The sequence below is a fragment of the Lolium perenne genome, chromosome 1 (genome assembly GCF_019359855.2).
Source record: "Lolium perenne isolate Kyuss_39 chromosome 1, Kyuss_2.0, whole genome shotgun sequence".
NCBI lineage: Eukaryota > Viridiplantae > Streptophyta > Magnoliopsida > Poales > Poaceae > Lolium > Lolium perenne.
This window is the reverse complement of record NC_067244.2, coordinates 127944291-127965222: the sequence shown is the minus strand read 5'-3', so window position 1 is coordinate 127965222 and position 20932 is coordinate 127944291. Positions and strand designations below refer to the sequence as shown.

The window sequence follows — 20932 nt, the reverse complement described above, 5'->3', positions numbered from 1 at the left end:
ATCAAAGCAATGATAGTTTTGGAATTTTTTTGATCTAACAACAATCGAAAGATTGAACAATAATGTAAGAGAGAAAAAGAAATAACCACAAAAAGTCACTTTGATTCACAGGTGTAGATGCACCAACTGCCTGAGAAACATATTTCAAAATGTCTAAAAAATCCGAAAAGTTGCCTGGGTGTAAATCCAATCATTCTATGTTCTCACGCAAAATTTTGGTAAAAAACATTTTCTATGGCCTCTATATAAAAGGAAAATTTTTGGTACTCCAAAATAGCTTTTCACAAGACATTTTTTTCCACATGCCACAAAACTTTTTTGGGGCAAAACTTTATGTGCAGACATTGAATATTCAGATGCACAAAAGGGAATTTTTTCCACTTTATTAAAATTATAAAATGCATGTTTATAACAGTTTATCTAGATCTATGTGCCAAAACAACGGGTCCAACTAAAAACCATTATCTTTAAGTGGATTTCTGGCAAAATAATACAGTACAAAGCGAGTGAAGAACAGTGGCCAAATGAAAATCGCAACGCAGGAGAAAAGGAGTAATTCTCTCTTAACTGCGGGACACAACACTAATGAAAACTTCAATTGCAAGAAAACTTGTCAAAAATTATACTCCAAGAAAACATCAACCCGTGTGTATTGCTTGTTACAGAATCTTCACCCCTGTTGATCCAAGCCGTACGATCCACGAATCGGACGGCTCGTTCTGTTCACCCGGCAAGGACCCGGGGGTCTATCTTGCGAGAATAAAACAGAATAAAACCCAGGGCCGAGCCGGTCCGAGCCCGAACAGCCCACAAACCGAACCAGGCGCCGATTTCCCCAAGCAAGAAGGAGAGATTCCCTAGCGAGCGAAGAGGGGAGCGCGGCGGCGGCGAGCGGCGAGAGGGAAGGCGATGGCGAGAGGCGATAGCTGCTTGACGCGGGTCGCGGTCGGAGTCGGCGTCGGCGGCGCGGTCGGTGGAGCAGTCGGTAAGCTCCCTTCTCACTAAAGCCCTAAACCCTAGCTACTCCCGTACCAATCCGCCCGGTGCTGCTTCGATTTCGCGTTTAGGCATTGGCTAGACGTTTCGGGCTGAACGGGGTTTCAGTTGATTCGAAGGATCTGCTCCGGTTGGCTGCTAATCTGAGACTTCCGGCTAGTATGTTGGAGCTGTGGGCGTATGAGATGTGCGTGTTCGGTGGAATTCCCTTGTTCTAGGTAGGAGTTTCTGCGCATGTAGGGTCGAGGCTGGTTTCGTGTGGTAGGCCGTCTGGTTGGTGGTTGTCAGGAATTAGACCCAGGGGTGAGAAGAAGACCGGATTTTCTATGTTACTTTTTGGCTGTTTACCAGGAATATTATGGGGTGCTTAATGCTGATGTATGATGCGTTGTGGAATAGAATAAATTTTCAGTTCAGACTTTGGTCACAGTATTTGACTTGAGAACCACTACCTCTGTACAAGTTAAAGCAGAGTTTGATGCTGTATGTACTGTGTACCTTGGTAATTGGCGTTGAGAAGTAATAATAGCTCCACTCCGGCGTTTTACAATTTTTGTGGAAACATGACACCTCAAGGGTAGATGCGCTGCCTGCTCATTACTTTTAGACTTGCAGGCATAGTTGGCTGGTTATGCTATAATTTTCACTTTTCGGCCTTTGTTTGGATTGGAGTTGATAAAAGAAAGTTCTAGATTATTGGCGTTCTGCATATCTTGATAATTGGCATTCACAAATAGTGGCTTCACTTTGTGTTGTTTCACATGGCATCTGAAGGGTAGGAATGATGCATAGTCATTGGTTTTAGACTTGGAGGCATAGTAGGCTGTTTCTTCTATTTCGTGTAAACTGACTAGTTTATTAGCAGATGTTTTTGGTATTTTAGACCCTTAGTTAGTTTGCTCCTATGGTGTAACAACTCTAGAGCTATCTGTAATATCATGCTACAACTCTGAGGGAACTTCTTACTATGATTTTTATTTGTGTTATGTATTTTAAATACTCTTAATTTCTGAACTCCCAGGTGCTGGTATTAATTTGTAATATTTTGCAATTGGCATGTTTCTTTCTGCGCAGGTGCTGTCTATGGGACCTATGGCGCTCTCAGATACAGGGTAAGCAATGTTTGCTATGTAATACCCAAAATAGGTTGTGGTAGCAGCACACTAACACCTGTTTCTAACTTGTGTGTATTCCCATGGCATATTTAGTTTGTTAAAATACAAATATTTCCAGAATTATATTAATTGGTCTGCCCTTATTTTTTTGCTATATAAAGGAATCATAACACTGTACCTTTCCACCTCAGTCATGATATATCCTAGTCCTATACTTATGTTGTGATTAACCTTGAACTGTCTGGGAAAATCAATAGGTAGCTCTGTACGAAATTTCAAAGGTTTATTTGAAAAATATTGAATATATGCTACTCCCTCTGATCCATAATAAGTGTTGGGGTTTTAGTTCAAATGAAATTTCAAAGGTTTCTTTAAAAATATCCCTCTGATCCATAGTAAGTGTTGGGGTTTTAGTTCAAACTGAACTAAAACCCCAACACTTATTATGGATCAGAGGGAGTACTGTTCTGCACATAAAGCACTGAATCTCAGCTTAACACCATAATGTTGGAAAAATGTAAATTTTTGGTAAGAGAGGGAGAATGTTAACTTACCAGATTATAATTCACCATGTGGAACTCATTACTTACACTGCATTTGTTTAGCTGGTTTCTAACCAACAATCAAACATGACATTGAAATTTGTGAGTGCTCTCAACACTGTGATTTTGTTTCAGATCCCGGGGTTGCTGAAGATCAGACACATTGGACAAGCGACTGTTGGCAGCGCTGCGCTGTTTGGGCTTTTCCTGGGAGCTGGAAGCTTGATACAATGTGGGAAAAACTATTAGTTTGCGTTCTAAGTTTTGGACAGTACTTCTGGTTTTAGGTTTCAAATGACCATCTGATGTCTAAAGAACAATCGAATTCTGCCATTATTTACCCGTTCTCGACTCTTGATATGTTTGTCCTACTTTTGGAGTGGAAATAAAAGATGTCCATCTTTATTAAGATTGTAGCTTTTGGAAGCATCCCTGGTCAAAAACTAGTTTGTTGTAAACATTGGTCCTTCAAGTTTGTGTGATTTTGTCCCTGCAACTACATGCGTTCCAAATTAGTAATACACTGTTCCAACTCGTTCCAAATTAGTAATGCACTCTTCCAACTCCCTTCTCGCTTAATGGATTATATTTGTGTATAACTTGACCGTGACAAATGCAAGAACTTTTAAGTCAAAATGATAAAAAGATGTGACTGTGCTGCTCTCTCCAGAAACCTTTGGCAACTCGAGGAAAAATCGCCTGATGTTTCGACTGTCATATATATAGCAAATAAAGAAACCTTTGCAACTGATGTATTGGGGTGTCATGGGTAGTTAGAGCATCTCCACTCGTTGGGCTCCCCACGCAGCCCCAATGCCCAAATCCGGCGAAAGTTTCGTCCGGATTGGAGGAAAATTTGGCCCGGGGAGTCCATTTTTCTCAGCGGTAAGCCTAGGACGGATGTATAGTTTTTGACAAAATACGACGAATTCGAACAGAAGTAGGCGAAACTCATGCAAACATAAGCAAAATTTAGTGATATTTAACTTATATAGGCAAGTTCGTACATATATAGGCCGAATTCGTACATATATTTGAATTCGGCGACAGGGAAACATGAACCTAAACTAAAAGCGGCCTCCTACATGCCGAAATGGCGGTAGAAGGTCGTGTAGTCCGCGCCATCGTCGTCATCGCTCGAGCTGGCGGCGGCCTGGGGCGGTGCCGCCTCGTACCAGTGGCTCGAACCCTGGCCAGGGTCGCCGGCGCGTGGCGGCGGCCGGTAAATGTCGTCGTCGCTGCTCTCCTCGAGCTTGATCAGCTCGACGGGCTTCGGCGCGACGTTCGTTGGCGCGGACGGCGCGTTGCCGCGCGACAGCCAGGTCCAGCAGCCACCGCTGCTGCTCCGCCTCCTGGCGCTCCCAGTCCTGCCTGGACCACTCCAATGCGGCGTCCTCGGGGAGGCTGTTGTCGGCGGGCACCAGGTCCGTGAGGGACCTGGCGATCGCCTCGGCCACGGCGGCTTCCTCCGCGCGCTTCGCCTCCTCCTCGGCGAGCTTGTTGGCGGCGATGTTGATGGCGGCCGCGGCGGCCTCCTTCTTCGACGACTTCCTCTTCCGCCCGCGCTGCGGAGAGGAAGGCTGGTCGCGGATGACGAGGGCGCCGCTGCTGCGTCCTCTGGTCGGCGGTGGCGACGCCGGTTCTTCTTGACGGTCGAAGGAGAAGGCCACTCCTTCTTGACGGTGGCCGGCGTCGACCCGCCGGACCTGGACGCCGACCTCGAGCCAGACGACGAGGAGGATGGCGCCATCCTCCTCGGCATCCAGGAACTACCGTGCCGGCGCGACACGGTAGCCTCCACCGGCGGTGGCATCCCCAGGACGGGGGAGTTCCCGTCCTCGATGTGCGCGAGCACATTCTCGAGGGTGCGGCCAGGCGCGCTCCACCATCGGCGGCGGCCGGCGGCGTTGTGCCTTGCCAGAGGAGGAGGAGGGCCGTCGTACGCGGCGAGTTCGCGTTCTTACCTGCGCCGGAAGAACGCGATCCACGCTTCGTGGTTGTCAGGGAAGAAGCGTGGATCCGCGCGCTGCTCGTCACTGAGAGTGACGAGCACCTCGTCGATCGCCGCTCTGAGTGCGCCCCGCCGCCCCCACCCGTTGGCGGCGGCGGGATCGTCACGCCGCCTGCGCTCCGCCTCCATCCTCCCGGCGCGCGGAAGTCCGGCGGCGCAGGGTAGCCCGCCGCGTGCAGGAGTCGCCCCTCCCATTGGTGGAGAGAGCGGCAGCCGAAGCCATTGTTTGCCGCGCCGTCGTTCGCCATTGCTTTGGTCGCCGCGGGTTCGAGCGAGATCGGGGAAGATTTGGGGAAGGTGAGCGAGGAGGTGAATGCGGGGCAGACGCGGTTGATCGGCGATAATAGAGGTAGCTGTGCGTGCTACCGAGGCGACGGCATTAACTTGCCGCATGGATGCTACGCGTCGGCGAATAGTGATCGGCGGTAGGCTTTTGCAGCGCGCGGAAGACAATGCGATGAGGACGACGATCGGTGTCTCTCGCCAACAAGTTGGGGCCACCAGACGCGCGGGAAGTTTCCTCGACGTTTCACGCGCTTTCGTTTCGTCCGGAGTCCCCGAGCGCTCCCCGGGGGGCCGGGGATGGCGTGGGCTCGTCGGATGGATTTAGGCCCAAATCCGGACGAAAACGAGGAACCGGGGGCGCGACTGGGCCGTTTTCGTCCATCCGGATGCAAAAAAGGCGTCTTGGGGGCCTCGTCGGGGACACGAGTGGAGATGCTCTTAGGGGCGCGTTTGGTAGTTTGGTAGTCCCATCTCGTTCCGGACGAGCTCCGATTCATGAATGACACATTGTTTGATGGGCTGTGTTGCACCGGGTGGCACCTAAGTGACACTTTGATTGGTTGGTCACATGGTTTTCGTAGCCTCACCTATATGGTAACATGGTGATCTTACCTCACCTATGACAAGATCATCATGGCACTACCGTTCACAAGCTTCGGCACGTCGACGATGGCACCGCCGGCCACGCCGGTCAAAAGCATCACCACGTCGCCGACCATGAAGACGAACACCATCATGACACCATCGGTGACGCCGGTCACACGCATGGACACGTCGCCGACCACGAAGACGAACACCACCATGACACCGTTGGTGACGCCGGTCACAAGAAGCACCATCTCGCCGTCCACGAAGACGAACACCACCAGGACATCGCCGGTCACAACCATGAGCACGTTACCGACCACGAAGATGAACACCACCATGGCACCATCGGTGACGCCGGTCACACGCATCACCATGTTGCCGGCCAAGAAGACGAACACCACCGGTCACAAGCATCACCATGTCGTGGCCAAGAAGACGAACACCGCCAGGACACCGCCGGTCACAAGCATGGGCAGGTCACCTACCACAAAGACGAACACCACCATGACACCATTGGTGACGCCGGTCACAAGCATCACCATGTCGCCGACCACGAAGACAAACACCACCAGGACACCGCTAGTCACGCCGGTCACAAGCATGGGCACATCGCCGACCACGAAAACGAACATCACCATGACATCGTCGGTCATGTCGGTCACAACACGTCGCCGACCACAAAGACGAACACCACCATGACTCCACCACCATGGATTATCACCTCTCACTTCTCACCTATCATCACCACGTCGCCGTCCATGAAATGGGAGCGAGAAGTTGAGCAAAAGTATTCCAAACCTTAGTCACACATACATACAAATTACAGTATACTTGTGAGTCAATTATGTATCAGCGTATGTACACCAAAACTAAAACCTGTCAACATGAAAGTCATGCGAAATGGTGAGGTGGACCTACTCTTGAAAGGAAATCTCAAACGGTTAAGCGTGTGCGACGAATTTGACAAAATTCTCTTAAAACTTCATACACAAAATTGACGATTTACGACCGGCGAAACTCGAAACCGATTGGGAGAATTGGTTCGTATCATCGACACGCATCTTTTTTCGTGTCGAACTATGTTTGTGTTGATTTGAGAGAGGGTGTGTGGAGTAGCGTAAGGAAGAGTGAGAGTAAGCAACAACTCGATGGCGAACTAGACGTTCCTCAAGGCTGCCCGAGGCTGAGAACCGGTTCCTGCAAGAATGCAGCTCGGCCCACACAACCAAACGAGCCGAAAATTACTGACCCGATCAAGCCAAGGAACATGCAGCCTACCAAACGCCCTAGAGCCTCATTGGGTGATGTACCCAAATTTCAATTTCCTTGGCCCGATGGATGCCGAATGAGGTGAAATAGAGGTTAGACCTGTTTGTATACTATGTTTTGATCTCAACAAAGTTTTTCATAGTAAGGGCATCTCCAGCGGCGCGACGCAAATGGTCGTTGAGCGGCCGTTTTCGTCCGTCGTGATCGGAAATGTGTCTGACACCACCTCCAGCGGGAACGCAAAGTGACTGGGCCGTATGCGAAGACGCAAACCTGGCCCAAATATGCGCCAGGTTTGCGTCTACGTGGACGCTCCGCGGTCGGGCAAAGTGTCCGCTCGTGTCTGGTGGATGTTTCATCGGGACCGCCTGACAGGGATCCTGCGTCGATGCGTCTTCTCAAATGCGCCAGCGACTGCACCGCTGCGTCGCTTCGGCAGCCTGCGCCACGTTAATGGCGATGCCTCGGCTGCCGAGCGGCTGCAGCCCACCTCCGCCAACCACGTTAATGGCGACGCCACGCGTCCCGCGGCCACCGCATGGCTTCGGCCTATATAAAGGGACGCGCGTTCTTCTTCCTCATCCACTCCTCCAAAGAAACCCTAGCCGCCACAAAGCTCGACCGTAGCGCTGCCTAAGTGTTCCTGCGACGCAGCCAGGCCCGCGAGGAAGTCCATGGCTGGTCCTGGTGAACGGCGAGGCGGTCGAGGCCGCGGCCCTGGGCACCCCCGTGGCCGGGGAAGGGGCCGCCGTGGTGGAGTAGCTACGGCCCCACGCTCGCCGTTGCTTGCGCACTCCTCGTCTTCGCAGGAGGACCGCTGCTTCGAGTTCCTCCTCCGCATCGACGACGACCCACTCGGCATCAAGCGGCTCCCGGACAAGTTCGTCGAGTTCGTCGATGGCGTCGAGCCGGCGCATTTGCAGCTACGGGAGGCCAGATGCAACTTCTGCCGCTGGACCGTGGAGGTCTTGTTCGACGGGCAGTGCAAGATGTACCTGCACACGGGTTGGGACAAGTTCGCCCGTGACCTCGAGCTCGAGCGCGGCTGCCAGCTCACCTTCCTCTACGAGGGTGATGGCGAGATGATCGTCAAGGTGTTCGACGACACGGTGTGCCGCAGGCACTACCACACCGGCGAATCTGGCTCGGATACCGATAGCTAGAACTTAGAGTGTTCTTTCTTTGCAGCAAATCTGGCTACGGCCAGACGAAGCCACTAGTGGAGGTTTCTGGATGTTCGTCCTCGGTAGAACCAACAAGTGTACCATCTCCCGCTGGATTTTCCAGTTTGGGTGACTGAGTGTGTCCTCGAATGTTCTTTCTTGGCAGCGAACATACGGAAATCAACACAACTGGTTTCCTCATTTTGCAATGTTTTATTTGTGTCCACCATGGTTCAAACTATGTATTAGTTTGCGTAAACCATAATCTCAATTATGTATTAGTTTGTGTAAAACCATATTCCAATATATAATAGTATTTAGAACTATGTTTAAATAGAGTAGAGGAAAAAAATAAGAAAAAAAATAAATACGTTATCCCGCTGGAGCAGTCCCAAACGTAAACAGGATATTAAAACGCGAAGCTGGAGATGCCCTAAGAGCGAAACAGGAGACACCGAGGGCGGTCATCCAATCCAGATCCATCCTATCATCATGCCCTCGACGGCGTCGAAGATGTTGCAGGCTTGCCGTCAGGCATCTCGCGCTGCCCGCTCAGCTGCGTCGGCCGCATCTCGCTGTGCCGCGCTAGTCGCCCGCGCAGATTCAGGCGGTGCGGCTGCGGCTGCCTCAGATCCGTTCTCCCGGAGCCACCCCTTGGGCAGCGGTCGTTTCCCCATCGCCGCACAGCGACAGCCCCCCTGGAGCCCTGGCACTGGCAGTGGATCCACAATCGCCGCACCACCAACCAATACCAAAATCCACCGTCCAGCTCCAGCACCAGGTAAGGTGAAATTTGTGGCACAAGAGAGAGACCTTGAGTCAAATGAAGCCTTGTGGGCCTTGTATGAGCGCTGGTGCAAGGCTTTCTTTTTTTTTTTTTGCGACCACTGGTGCAAGGCTTTCAACCAGGAGCGTGACCATGATGAGATGGCTCGTCGGTTCAACACCTTCAAGGAGACTGTGCTCAAGGTGGACGAAACGGACAAAGCTCATCTGCCATACAAACTTGAAATTAACCAATTTGCTGATGGGAAGCTAGAAGAACTCCGGAGCCATAAACTTCCTTTTACAGAGTTTTATAGGAGGTCTGGTGATATCTTGTTCAACAAAGACCTTGAGGGACATTAACTGGAAAACCCAAATCAATCTGCGTCATCTCTGCTGGAGCAACCTGAACCTCTAGTAAGCTATGCTTATTTGTAGCACGTCGTGATTTGGAACCAAACTCATTCATATGGAAGGTTTATATGCTTGTTTAAGTCATAGTGCATAGGAAAAGTCCGGTTTGAACCTGGGTGCACGTGAACCCTAGTTGGAAATGCATTTTTGAAATGTGAAAAAATTCTGAAATAAAAATATCCGGGTACGTACGCATGTTTCATGTGTGCGTAGAAAGTTTTCGCGGAGAAACCACCTTTTTATTTCAGAATCTAAAAAAGACACAATACGTCACATATATACCGCTATATAGCCCTGCAAAATTTCACTTTTTTGCCGAGACAAAATAAAATATTTTTTCGTCACGAAATTCATGCCCGGGGCACATATTTGAGATCATCTGGGAAATCATTTTGTGTTTCGATTTTTGAAACATGTTTTGACATCACAAACGGAACTTTTCAAAAAGTGGGTTCACATGCCCCCATGTTCACAAAAGCCGGTCTCGCATAGGAAAAGTCCGGTTTGAACGGCATTATTACTCTACAAAACAAAGTTTCATAGTGCAGTTTCGGCTCATTGATTAATTGGTAACAATGCGCGCTACATCGAGGGAAGAATTGCATGTTTGGTTATGTGCTCTTACCTTAACTAGCAAAGAGAACAGACATAATTAGCTAAGTGCATCACCTAATCACCATTATCAGAACACGCCCTGATAAAATATAAGGATGTTCCAGGGTGATATAACCCCGTAGAACCCCTTGACCAAAGACAAGGATGTTTCAGGGCGATATAAGCCCGTAGAACCCCTTGATCAAAGACCAAGTCACTGTCTTGTACACATAGGTTTAGAAGTACCACTACAACTACATATGGACATAATTAACAGACATACATATAAAAGGAGGGAAGCCCCTATCTAGCTGTGATCGGAGCAGGTGTAGAGTCTGGCGGTGGATCAGTCGGCCTTGTAGATGATCATCTTCAAGACGAAGGCCTAGAGCTTGAACTCCACGACGTCGCCGTAATGGAGATTGCACTTGCAGGCCGTCTGCGCCCAGTTCCTGCCGATGACCACTTGGCCATAGATGACCTGCACCCACTCGTCGCAGAACCGGCGTGCACACAAGGCACATTGCGTGGCAGTGTGATCTTGATCCACTCCCACCATGGCGGCACGACGAGAATGTGGAGGTTGTCTGTGCTGAGCTGCACATAGAACCTCCGCGACATCAACGACCTGGAGTGGTGCCCCAGCTCAGGCTGGCGGCCCACGGTGAGAGGTGGCATCAGCATAGCCTCCACCCTGCCCGGCACCTTCGGCTTCAGAGCGCTCATCCAACGGTTCAGGGCGATGCAGTCCTCGTAGCCGGGTGGAGGGAACCACCCCTTGCCCACCCTGTTGCACTCCAGCTTGATGACCTAATCAGATAAGAAAGTTTGTGCAGGTGGCATGATCAAGGACGTCAAGCTGTCAATGTCCTGATCTTGATCCATAACATGATCAAGAGCTTTGGCACTCTCAATAGCTTTGGCACTGAGCATGGTAAACACCAGGATGAACAACTTTGGCACTGTCAATGTGTTGATCATCATCCAGAGCATGATCAACACCATGATCAACAGCTTCGGCACTGTCTTGCTCAATCTTGCCACAAAATTACCCAATCAATGGTGGTTACCAATTTTGATCAAACCCTAACCGCTACCTAAATCTATGAGATTGCGGAGGTACCTTGAAGAAATCGAGCGCTCCTGTTGGTGGAGGAACGCTTCGAGACCTGGAGTGACAAGCCGAAGGCCGGGAAGAATACGGGGGCCTATTCAAGGTGGGAAACCCATTTTTGGCAACCAATCAGGCCCTTAATATGGAAGGGAGGTTGTAGAAAATAAAGGACACTATGCAATGCCAAATACAATACTCGTAAATTCCCATAGGCACTTACAAGAATTTGGACCCTTTGCAATGCCAAATACAATAAAAATAAATTCCCGAGGCACTTATAAGAATTTAGACGGCCGACGTTTTAAGAGAGCAAAGAATTCCGAATATAAATTTCTTGGTAAAAAAACCTTCACCCAATTTTGAATTATCAAAGCAAGAGCTTTATTTAAGAGTGGAAGCCTAAAAGGTGAACAAGGAATTTATCTAGTAGGAGATGATAGCCCTTTCCCATGGAGATGGAAAAATTGTCCGCCTAGTTTTATTAATTTTAAAATTCTTCCTCAGCTATCATCAGCTGGTTAAGTGCTTGTTATGTTATGAGTTTTTAATGAACCAGAAACTGGTTTCTTGAAGGTTTGTTTTAGACAACCAGGAGGATAGAGTGAAGAAAGCAGATAAAGACACATAGGTTCAGTAAAATAAGATGTAGAGATATCTTCCATCTGCCTTCTATAAAATATGGCTCCACTGAACTACAATATTTTACAAAACCACAGCTGTAGGAATAACAAGCATGCTCAGTTACTACTACAGCTTCAGGACTCTAACATTATGCCTTCACAAGCCAATCAGCGCCCGGGGTTTGTGCTCAATGGTCAACAATGGCATACCAGACTGTGAAACAGCTCTTACAAACCCCATGTTAGCAGTCAGAGTGGGTGCGCGCCAGTGGTCACCTGTACCAAAGACAACTTTGTTTTTCATCGCAAGCTTCCTTGTTGTTGGAAGATCCATCATGCGTGGTGAAGGACTGTCCGAGACTATTCTGCAGGACAAAAAAGCATTGCTTAAGTATGAGCCAAAAGACTGACTGGGGTAAAAAGAATCGAAGACCGTTTGCAGATTGCAGCAGTGGAATCTCGAGATGATAATAAACAGTAAACGACAGCAAATAAAGTTTCCTGGTTGAGCAACATAAAGCTACATGAATGGCTTCATAGTTCGTGTGAATGAAAAGAAAGCTCAAAAATCGACAAACCAACAGCGTAACATGCATGCAGACCAAGGTTTTACAGAAAAAAGTGTTTGAAGCTGGATCCCACCCACTTAGTAAAAGCACTAGGAAGCTTTGCTGATCCATTTTTTATGTCATGTTACTGTACACTGAAATTTGCTAACAGTACAGTGACTGGAAAGGTGATCAATGAAAATCCGCTGGCAATATAAGGCGTCAGAAATCACAATCCCCAATATACATTATTCTCTAGCTTACAAGCAGAAATGCAAAGGCAGGAAAAGAAAGGGTATAATCATCAACCAAGAAAACAGTTCAAGCAAGCGCTTGTCAACATAAGAAAACAGGAACAAAGTATTTGAAATTGGTTCCCTTTAAGTGAATCAGCTCTTTTGTTCAGCATTAGTAAGCAGTAAGCAAAAGTGTAAAAATAGCATAGCCATGAAACTGGGAGTTGATAATTAGTACTAAGTAATTCAAAGTTTGGACCAAACTTTTTGTGCGCAAAACCAGGGCTCTCTGAGCCTCCTTCACAAAAAAAACCCGTTCTATGCGCATGGTCTATAACTTTTATGTTCCAATGGAAAATATATATTCTACACTTCTCCCATCCTAGTTCTGTCACAGAGTGTCTGGACTCTGGATCAGTCCTACAATAAGTTTCTCCTTTAGAAAAAAAGGAAGAATACTTGCAAAACTGTCGATGACAATAACACTTCATGCTTCTCAACATATTGCAAATATTCTGCCATAATTAGAAAAGAAATTACTGGGATATCCGCTGCATAAACTTGTCCCCGATAACATAAATTACAAGCCCGAACAGAATAAAATTGCAAAGTAAAGCTGACAAAATACAGATAAAGGCCCATTAGAACTATGGAATACTAAGTTTTAGGATTTCGTAACATAAATTACAAGCAGGAACAGAACCAGAGTTATGTAAGGAAGCTCACATAAGTTTTTTCAGTAATTGACTTGCTCTGGTTTTCTCGTCAGGTCCACCGCACATTGAAGCAATTTCCGTAAACTCCGAGCTAACCGTTTCGCATATGATACATTTTTTTCCATCCACTGCTTTCCCTAACTCAACAAATATTGGATACTGGAGTTCAGATTGCGCCTGCAAGAAGCACAAAAAGATACTATTATTTTGACACAAGATATACTGCTCTTGCTAAAAGAAAAAAAGATACACTGCTCTTGCTAGCACATTGTCATCAACTTATATTCTTCAGAAAAGTGGTTGCCACCCATAGCTATGGATACCATGTTATTCTTAATTGTGATTATCACGTTTTATGGACTATATAAACATATATTGTACTGGAAGTTTTGCAAAATGTATAGCTTCTGCAAATCCACATGCTTCAGTACCATGCACGTTTATATTGCCAACATTTTACAGATCAAACAACACTGCAAACTTGAAGTCGATGATAACTATCTGAACTGGATTATTTACAAACACAGCTCTGCTAGGTTGAATTTCGAAAAGCAATCTTTCCAAAAGTACCTGATCCATGACGAACTTGTAGTTGCATTTGAACCTCCCCCTGGTCTCCGCTTCCGGCGCGCTCATGAGCTTCCCCACCCCGCCATTGCTGATACCAGATACGATGGCAACAAGAGCAGTGGTGTCCAAATTCAGCAGCTCCATCGAGTCCATCCTCATCTTCCCCAAGAAGTCACCGAAACAACCCTCCAATGTGTCGTCACTACGCACATCCAGGTTCACGTCCTGGGCCGGTGGCGGTGGCGGTGACAGTGCTTCAGCACCACCACCATCCACGACGTCAATCTCGAACGCCCTAAAGCTTCTCATCTCCTCATCGGGGTGGAAGCTGACGCTCACCCAGCCATCCTCCTCCTCCTTGTCGTCCTCGGTGTCGTCCACGAACTCTGCTAGCAAGTCGATCTCCACGGCCCCGAACTCGACCGCGAGCCCGCGCACGACGTCCGCGCCGACGCCGCGGGCGAAGGCGAGTAGCAGCTTCTCGGGGCGGGTGGCCGGCGGAGCGGAGCGCGCGGAATCCAGGACAGCCGCGACGCGGGGGCGGAGGCCCTGGCGGCGTGGGGCCCACCGGAGACCCGACGGGTTGCGGCCGGAGAGGAGCACCCAGGCGGCGCGGGAGCGGAAGGCGCACGCGAAGTCCACGCCCGGGCGCGGCGCGAGGCGGGACGGCGCGCGCACGGCGGGGTGGGTGAGCAGGCGGTGGAGCGCCCCCAGGTGGGGCAGGTTGGAGGAGAGCGGCCGAGGTGAGGTCGCGGGGTCGGGGGAGTTGGTGAGGAAGCGTAGCTCGGCGGCGACGAGGCGGAGGAGTGAGCGCAGCGCCGGGTGGCGCGGCAGGGCGGGCGACGCGGCGAGGCGGTCGTGCAGCGCGCGGCACCGCGCCCGCGCGAGGTCCAGCTCGGCGGGGCAGGCGGAGGCCGGAGGCTCGGCCATCGTCTCTGCGGCACGAGCCAGCGGCCGGAGGGATTGGCGTCGAAGTTGGGGAAGAACGCCGGCGTGGGTCCAGCGGGCCGGCCCAGCTGCGGCGGAGATTTGGGCCGGCCCAAACGAGATTTCCTGATTTCGTCCGTATAAGAAGGCCGGGAATGTAACCGTTGGGCTCGGCTTATTTTGAACCGCACCCTGCCCATTGTTGCTCTTCGGCTTTCTGTCTCTCTCCCCGCTTCTCCAATCCACTTCCCATCCCAGCGTCAAACTCCCGCCGCCGCCGCCGGCCGCTCCCACGGCGAACTAGCCCCGCCCGAAGCGCCGTGTCCCGTGAGATCCGAGACCGCAAGGGCTCCCGGATCTCGGTTCGCCGGTACGTTTTCTCTGGATCTGCCCCTCCCGTTGGTTCTGTAGTCGCCGATTTGGTGCCACCACTGTCGATGCGTGCCTTGTCTCGTCGATTCGGCGTCTTCCGCTGTTTCCGTCTCGCCCGTTCGGTTGGGTCGTATTTTTGCATCCGACCACCTCGCCTGGCGGTGGCCGGAAATCGCGCCGCCGGCCACTGGGCATGTTGTGCTATGACCAGTGCCGTGGAGAAACGCCTAGGGTTTGTGGTATTTGTCAGATTCCACTTTGAATCGTAATAGTTGTGCCAAATTTCCCTCTCTAGCTTGTGGATTTGGCTTTGAGGGGGCAACAGATAGTTGTTGATCTCTATTTCCTCTTGGTTCAGCTTTGGTTACTCGTCTAGTGGTGCCTTTGTATGAAATTTCGCACTAGATATGTCCAGATTTTCCCATCCTCGCGGCTTATGTTGAACCTTGTGAACCATCCCATAGTTTGGTAATGCCAACAGAACTTGGGCGCTACTTGTAATTATCATATTTGTTATTAACCCAGGAATTTGGGACCTCACTGGCTAGAACTAGTCTCCAAAATGCGTGCAAAATATGGCTCACCCCTGTGAACATGCCCATCTGATCCCTTCCATTCTCACTGCATATGGGCAGAAAAGTTTAGGGTTTCCCTCCCTATCTTCTTTCCACAGCCGCCACCTCAATTCTCTGTCACTCCATAGTTGCATCTTAGAACTAGTCTCCAGAATGCCTGCAAATTTTGGCTCACCCCAGTGACCATCCCCGTCCCATCTCTTACATTCTCACTGCATATGATGGAACAAGTTCAGGGTTTCCCTCTTTTTCTTCCTTTCCACAGCCACCACCTCAGTTCTCTGTCAGTCGATAGTTGCATCTATGTAGATCTTGTCCTGTCTGCTTCAGAGCTCCTTGTTAAGCCAACAACAAAACCCATCCCAAGTTCTTCCTTTCCCATCCTTGCGCATTCGCAGTGGAGCCTAGCCTGGAGTTCGCTAGCATATGTTGATGGTAATTTACATTTCAAATAGATTTACACAAGTAGAGACTTTTCCATTTGTAATTCTGTATTTTTTGGCGTATTTTTTTTTTTTGTATTGGAGCCATGAGGACTAGATCGTACCATGGTGTATAACAAGTAATTCAGTAGATCTGGGAGATACTATTACTGTACTTTTGTTTGCAACTTACTGACGTACTTGTATGCAACTCTCATTTGTCTCCCGTTTGATTTAGAGCAAATTACTGCAAGAAAATTGTCTGATACATGTTTAGTCCATTGTTGTAGTGCTTGGAGTTGAATATGACCGACGGGAAAAGTGCTCAGGTTGATCTTGGGGAAGGAATTAATCAAATGGCTAGTGATGATAACTCAAGTAGCCCTGCAACTATGCAGAACATCAAAGCTGATATGGAAGATGCTGGGGGCAAAATGGAATCACCAACTCTAGAAAAGCCTGAGTCTGAAAGGGAGGAGATTGTTGTCAGCACATTGGCAACTAATTTACTTGCAGAGAGCTACAAGGACATATTAGCTGAGAAGCTATTGGGAAATGAGGATGAAACCGACGATGAAGATGATAATGACAATATTTTGTTGCCTGGTAGCAGCCAATCTTCAGTTCCAAACGGGCTTCTTGAGAAGTGAGCCATTTTTTTTTCATCTTATATGCTGTGTATCCTTTTGCTGTCTATCCTTGACTGTCCATTGTTCTTTCTTCTTACAATGTCAGACACAAGAATTTGCTAAATATTTTCAACCGGATGGAGAGTTCTATAAGGTTGCTGCGTCTGAGGAAGAAGATGGCTACATTTAAGGACATTGCGACCCAGGTGGAAGTACTTACAAAGAGGTACTAATGACAATGAGAAATGTATGTCTGCAAAATCATTTACTCATGTACTGGAGTTTGATAACGGGTTTCTGCGTTCCAGGAAGTTCTTGTACACTCATTTGGCCCAGATGAAACATTTATTCCCAGAAGCAATCCAGATAACTAGGATACTCCTGCATGATGAGAAAAGCATATGCATGTATGCTGACATGGAAATCGCACTTCGAATGGACACTGTGGAGTGCAGCAATTCTCATGAGTCTCCAGCCATGGCAATTTGCGAAGCTTTTCGCTCAAAGCTTTTGTGCTTTTTGGAATCTCATCATGAGGTACTGAACTTAGTTCAGCTGCTAGTTTTTTGTTAGTTTTCTGTGTATGACATGTTTTGTAACTTGCTTGGAGCACCCCAAGCTTCTCAATTGTAGTTACTTATTTTTCAGCTACAATAACCCATTGCTTTTTTATTATTACGATCTTCAGGTCATGATATATTTCTCAGTATTTTCGTTGGAATTTTATGCATGCAGGATATTGACATTCCTGAGGCCACACTACCAGAACCCTTTAATTCAAGGGAGGTGTTGTATCTTGATACACTGCATAATGGGCATTCTGCTCAGCGAGTTCTTGTTGATTCAAAGGGGGAGCTGTATCTTGATAAACTGCATAATGGGCATTCTTTTGAGGGAGTTCTTGAAAGTTCCTCTGAAAATGGATTTTCAAATTCCTCTCACTTCCCTCAATCCTTTCAGAAAATCATGTCCCAGAAAAGTATTGCTAAAGTTACTAAAAAGACTCAACTGCTTTCTGATCCAGTAGAAGTGACCTTCCTGGGTGCTGATGATACAGGAGCTCCAGATACAAGCTCTACCAAGCATGTCTCTGTTCCAGCCAAGACCAATATTTGTGATACTCCAAACCGCCATTTGATCTCTTTCTCTGAAAAAGATACACCAAAGCAAGCCATCTCACATTCACCATTGATGGCCGAAACACCACAAATGCAGACACCAAAAATGCCATTGCCTACTCCACTTGGGAAAATAGAAACCTCAAGTAGACATGGATCTGAAGCACGATCTGCCAGTTCAGCACGCAGATCACTAGTAATGTTCTCACCATCAAAATTTGATGAAAGCCCTTCTGCTGACACATCAAAGCCTGACAAGGATGGGGCCTTTGTCGCAGAAGATGAGGTTATAGCTGGAAAATGCCTTTTCCCAGAAGAAACATGTACTTTTACCAGCATACTGGTGGTATGTCTCTATGTGATTTAATTCTTATTTTCATTCTATGATATTGTTTGAGCATATGGGTTTATACATACTAGGTAATGAATTTCTTACGCCATTGCAATTGCATAACTAAGTAGCAACTATGTTTACTGCATTCTTATCTCTTTTAAGAACTTCACTGTGCAATGTATCATGTATGTCATTTTGGTGTTGATAACATGATTTTAATGTGAATCATGTCAATATATCTCTTAGTTACTAGCTCAATAGTCTGGGTAGTTCTCTTAGTTACTAGCTCAATAGTCTGGGTAGTGGTCAGAGTGACAGAGTGGACTATTCGGTGACTGAAGGTTCCTGGGTTCAAATGCCAAAAGGTAGAATCGTTTGTCTTAAAAATATATGCTCATAAGAATACTGGGAACCAACAGTAAATTGCCAGTTATCTTATTATACCATAGCCTGGCATGTGGGAATGAGTACTTGGTTTTGTTGCACAGTAAAAATATAACAGTAACTGTATATAAGAAAGAAAGTAATTGCCTAATCATCTTTGTTTACTGTTTTCATTTGTTTATTTTGCCATATTGATTTAGCACCTTTTTGTTGTTAATTGCAGGAAAAGGATACTGACAAAACCAATCAAGTACCCTCGACGAATTCCCAGGAAAAGCTAGATTCATTACGTGCCACTTTCGACATTGTCTGTGGCATCTCTGGATCTTCGAAGAATTCCTTAATCACTAAACAAGAACTCGTTCACAATATTCTGGCTAATAACCTGGATATAGAAGAGACAGGTACGTCGTATATAACAGTTCCAACCCTTCTGTACTGAATATTTCTCAAAGCTGTTCTGATTGTCCATTCTCTTCCCCATGTCTGGTCTGTCACTTGACAGGAGAGATAGAAGAACAGTTGCATATCTTGGAGGATCTTTCTCCCGAGTGGTTATCTAAGAAGTTACGTGGTGGAGAAGTTCTTTACAGGCAAGTTATATTTGACATTTTGATTGTTATGTATTCCTAGGCAACCTTTTGTAAATATTTTATGAAGGTAATAAGTATTGACACTTAAATTTTTGACCCATGGGCAGCATTAAACAAATACCAGACCAGAAGTTAGTTCGGGAAAGACTCGTGGAAGTCATTTGAGATCTGTGCTAAGCTGAAGAACCTGGAAAAATCTGTACGTACTGATTTGTCGGGAGTTGACCAGTCGTGTTACTTATCATCATGGAATCCTCTTGACTGCACATTCAGTGCTTCAATCAAGTATCAAGCATCATGGAATGATTCTCCATGGATCTGTACGGAGCCTTGAGTTAGCAGCTCCATTTGTTGATTTCTTGTGTAATACTGGAGTTGACCGAGTTGAATTTGCATCATGGGGGAATGCATCCTTCCTGCTTAAAAGATGCTGCATGCATGCTGTAGTTTAGATGGAACCATGCTGGAGAACCTTCTGTAGAATATCATTTTCTATGGAATTTAACCGTGTTTGTTACTCGCTTTGTGATGATCTAGTCTCGAGTTCCTCCTGCAAATAGGAATAACATGTTTGTTACTGTCTTGATATGTTCAGTCTTACTGCTTACCAGATGCTGCACGCAAGAACTTCTCTCACTGCTGCTAACCATACACTGCTTTTGTTTTTATTTTGTAATAACATCACCAGCCTCAAGTATGTGGGACATATATACGTACACTGAAAATCAATACTCCGTCTAAAAATAGGTGTCTCAATTTTATCTAGGTATGCCACCTAGATAAAATTGAGACACCTTTTAGATGGAGGGAGTACATGACGAGCACAACCACCAACAGCTCACCATTTCTTTGATGAAGATGGCAGTCATTAGATTAAGTGATGCCCTTCGTGCCACCATTCTGGTCGAGCCCTAACTTACAAGGCATTCCACATGACCATATCTTGGAGGGATTCGTAGTCTTGGTTGTCATCACAGTTCGCGTACGGTCATATATCCACGATCTTGTCCGAGACGGAGTTGCTATTGCAGGCGACCTTTGGTACATTATCCACTATACATGGGCCATGTTCTTCAACCAGTCAGTGGAAAGTGCAACAATCATCTTTCCGTCGCTATGGTAGTCTGGTAGGCGTTGCCGCACTCCCAAAGGCCGCCACACCATCCATGTCCTTCTCGAATCTATATGGCAACGGAAACACTAACCACTGGTTATTGCTCAACCATAACCATCCCCGTGGAAAATTTTCTCCGTTCCCATCCCCACTAATTGTCATGTGGTCAGTTCTTTGTCATCCACATCTCCATCGGGTAAATAAATAACTGTCGGTTAACCATCCCCGCTTTAGCTGCTAACTATGAGCCCAAAATAAAAATAACAACATAATAGGATGATGGGGCTGGCTAGATCAGGAGTTTAGAAAGGAGAGGCGAGCATTTGGGAGTTGGGATCTTGGGGCTATGGCGGTTGGGGACGGGAGGGGAAATGTGAGCACAATAGAATTAGGGTTTTCTGGTATCTATACATACATATCTTGTACCCTAGTGCCACATGTCATGTGCCTAACGGGGATTTCATGGTTATCGGGTATGGATAGTGGTAACACAGATTCATCCCCACCTTGCCTAACGGGAAGAGTTTGCCTTCAATAGGACCCCCACGGGGATGAAGTACTAACCAAAATCGTCCCCTAATAGGTGATTTAACCACCGGGGATCGGGGAGTGGGGCCCCATTGCCAAATTGATTCTCGAAGCTGTTGATCGTCAGGGTAGCCCTGATGGTCCAGTTGACATGGGGCGAGCTGGTACATCCATCTGTCCTCACACCAATCTAAGAGCATCTCCAGCCATCTCCCCGGGAAGGCCTCCAGGACCTCTTTTTTTAATTCGGACGGACGAAAACGGCCCAGTCACGCCCCAACTTCTCATTTTCGTCTGAATTTAGGCCTAAATCTGTCCGGACTCCCCAGGCCATCCTCGGTTTCCCGGAGTGCTGCCGGGGACTCCGGATGGAGCAAAAATTCCGCGCTC

The 20932-nt window shown here is 47.6% G+C and overlaps 3 protein-coding genes across 5 annotated transcripts; 2 read left to right on the top strand and 1 right to left on the bottom strand.

Annotated features, from left to right (window-relative positions):
• Positions 1–792: 792 nt before the first annotated feature.
• LOC127301630 (uncharacterized) lies at positions 793–3149 on the top strand. The gene is made up of 3 exons (XM_051331902.2): positions 793–985; positions 2071–2108; positions 2789–3149. Exons 1-3 carry the CDS (start codon positions 910–912, stop codon positions 2900–2902), a joined length of 228 nt encoding a protein of 75 aa, XP_051187862.1. The 5' UTR covers positions 793–909; the 3' UTR covers positions 2903–3149.
• Positions 3150–11485: 8336 nt separating this feature from the next.
• Positions 11486–14567, bottom strand: LOC127301615 (uncharacterized). 2 transcript variants are annotated; one of them, XM_051331893.2, is made up of 3 exons: positions 13547–14567; positions 12987–13153; positions 11486–11836 (listed from the first exon to the last, which is right to left on the bottom strand). In XM_051331893.2, exons 1-3 carry the CDS (start codon positions 14474–14476, stop codon positions 11749–11751), a joined length of 1185 nt encoding a protein of 394 aa, XP_051187853.1. In that variant the 5' UTR covers positions 14477–14567; the 3' UTR covers positions 11486–11748. The 2 variants fall into 2 exon arrangements, with proteins under 2 accessions (XP_051187853.1, XP_051187844.1); XM_051331884.2 differs by having other exon boundaries at positions 11486–11841; positions 13547–14554.
• A 141-nt stretch (positions 14568–14708) lies between these two features.
• Positions 14709–19417, top strand: LOC127301602 (CDT1-like protein a, chloroplastic). Of its 2 annotated transcripts, none has more exons than XM_051331878.2 (8): positions 14709–14843; positions 16133–16488; positions 16578–16697; positions 16780–17008; positions 17207–17935; positions 18531–18711; positions 18813–18900; positions 19008–19417. In XM_051331878.2, exons 2-8 carry the CDS (start codon positions 16148–16150, stop codon positions 19063–19065), a joined length of 1746 nt encoding a protein of 581 aa, XP_051187838.1. In that variant the 5' UTR covers positions 14709–14843; positions 16133–16147; the 3' UTR covers positions 19066–19417. The 2 variants fall into 2 exon arrangements, with proteins under 2 accessions (XP_051187838.1, XP_051187842.1); XM_051331882.2 differs by having other exon boundaries at positions 14720–14843; positions 16120–16488.
• The last annotated feature ends 1515 nt before the right edge of the window (positions 19418–20932 follow it).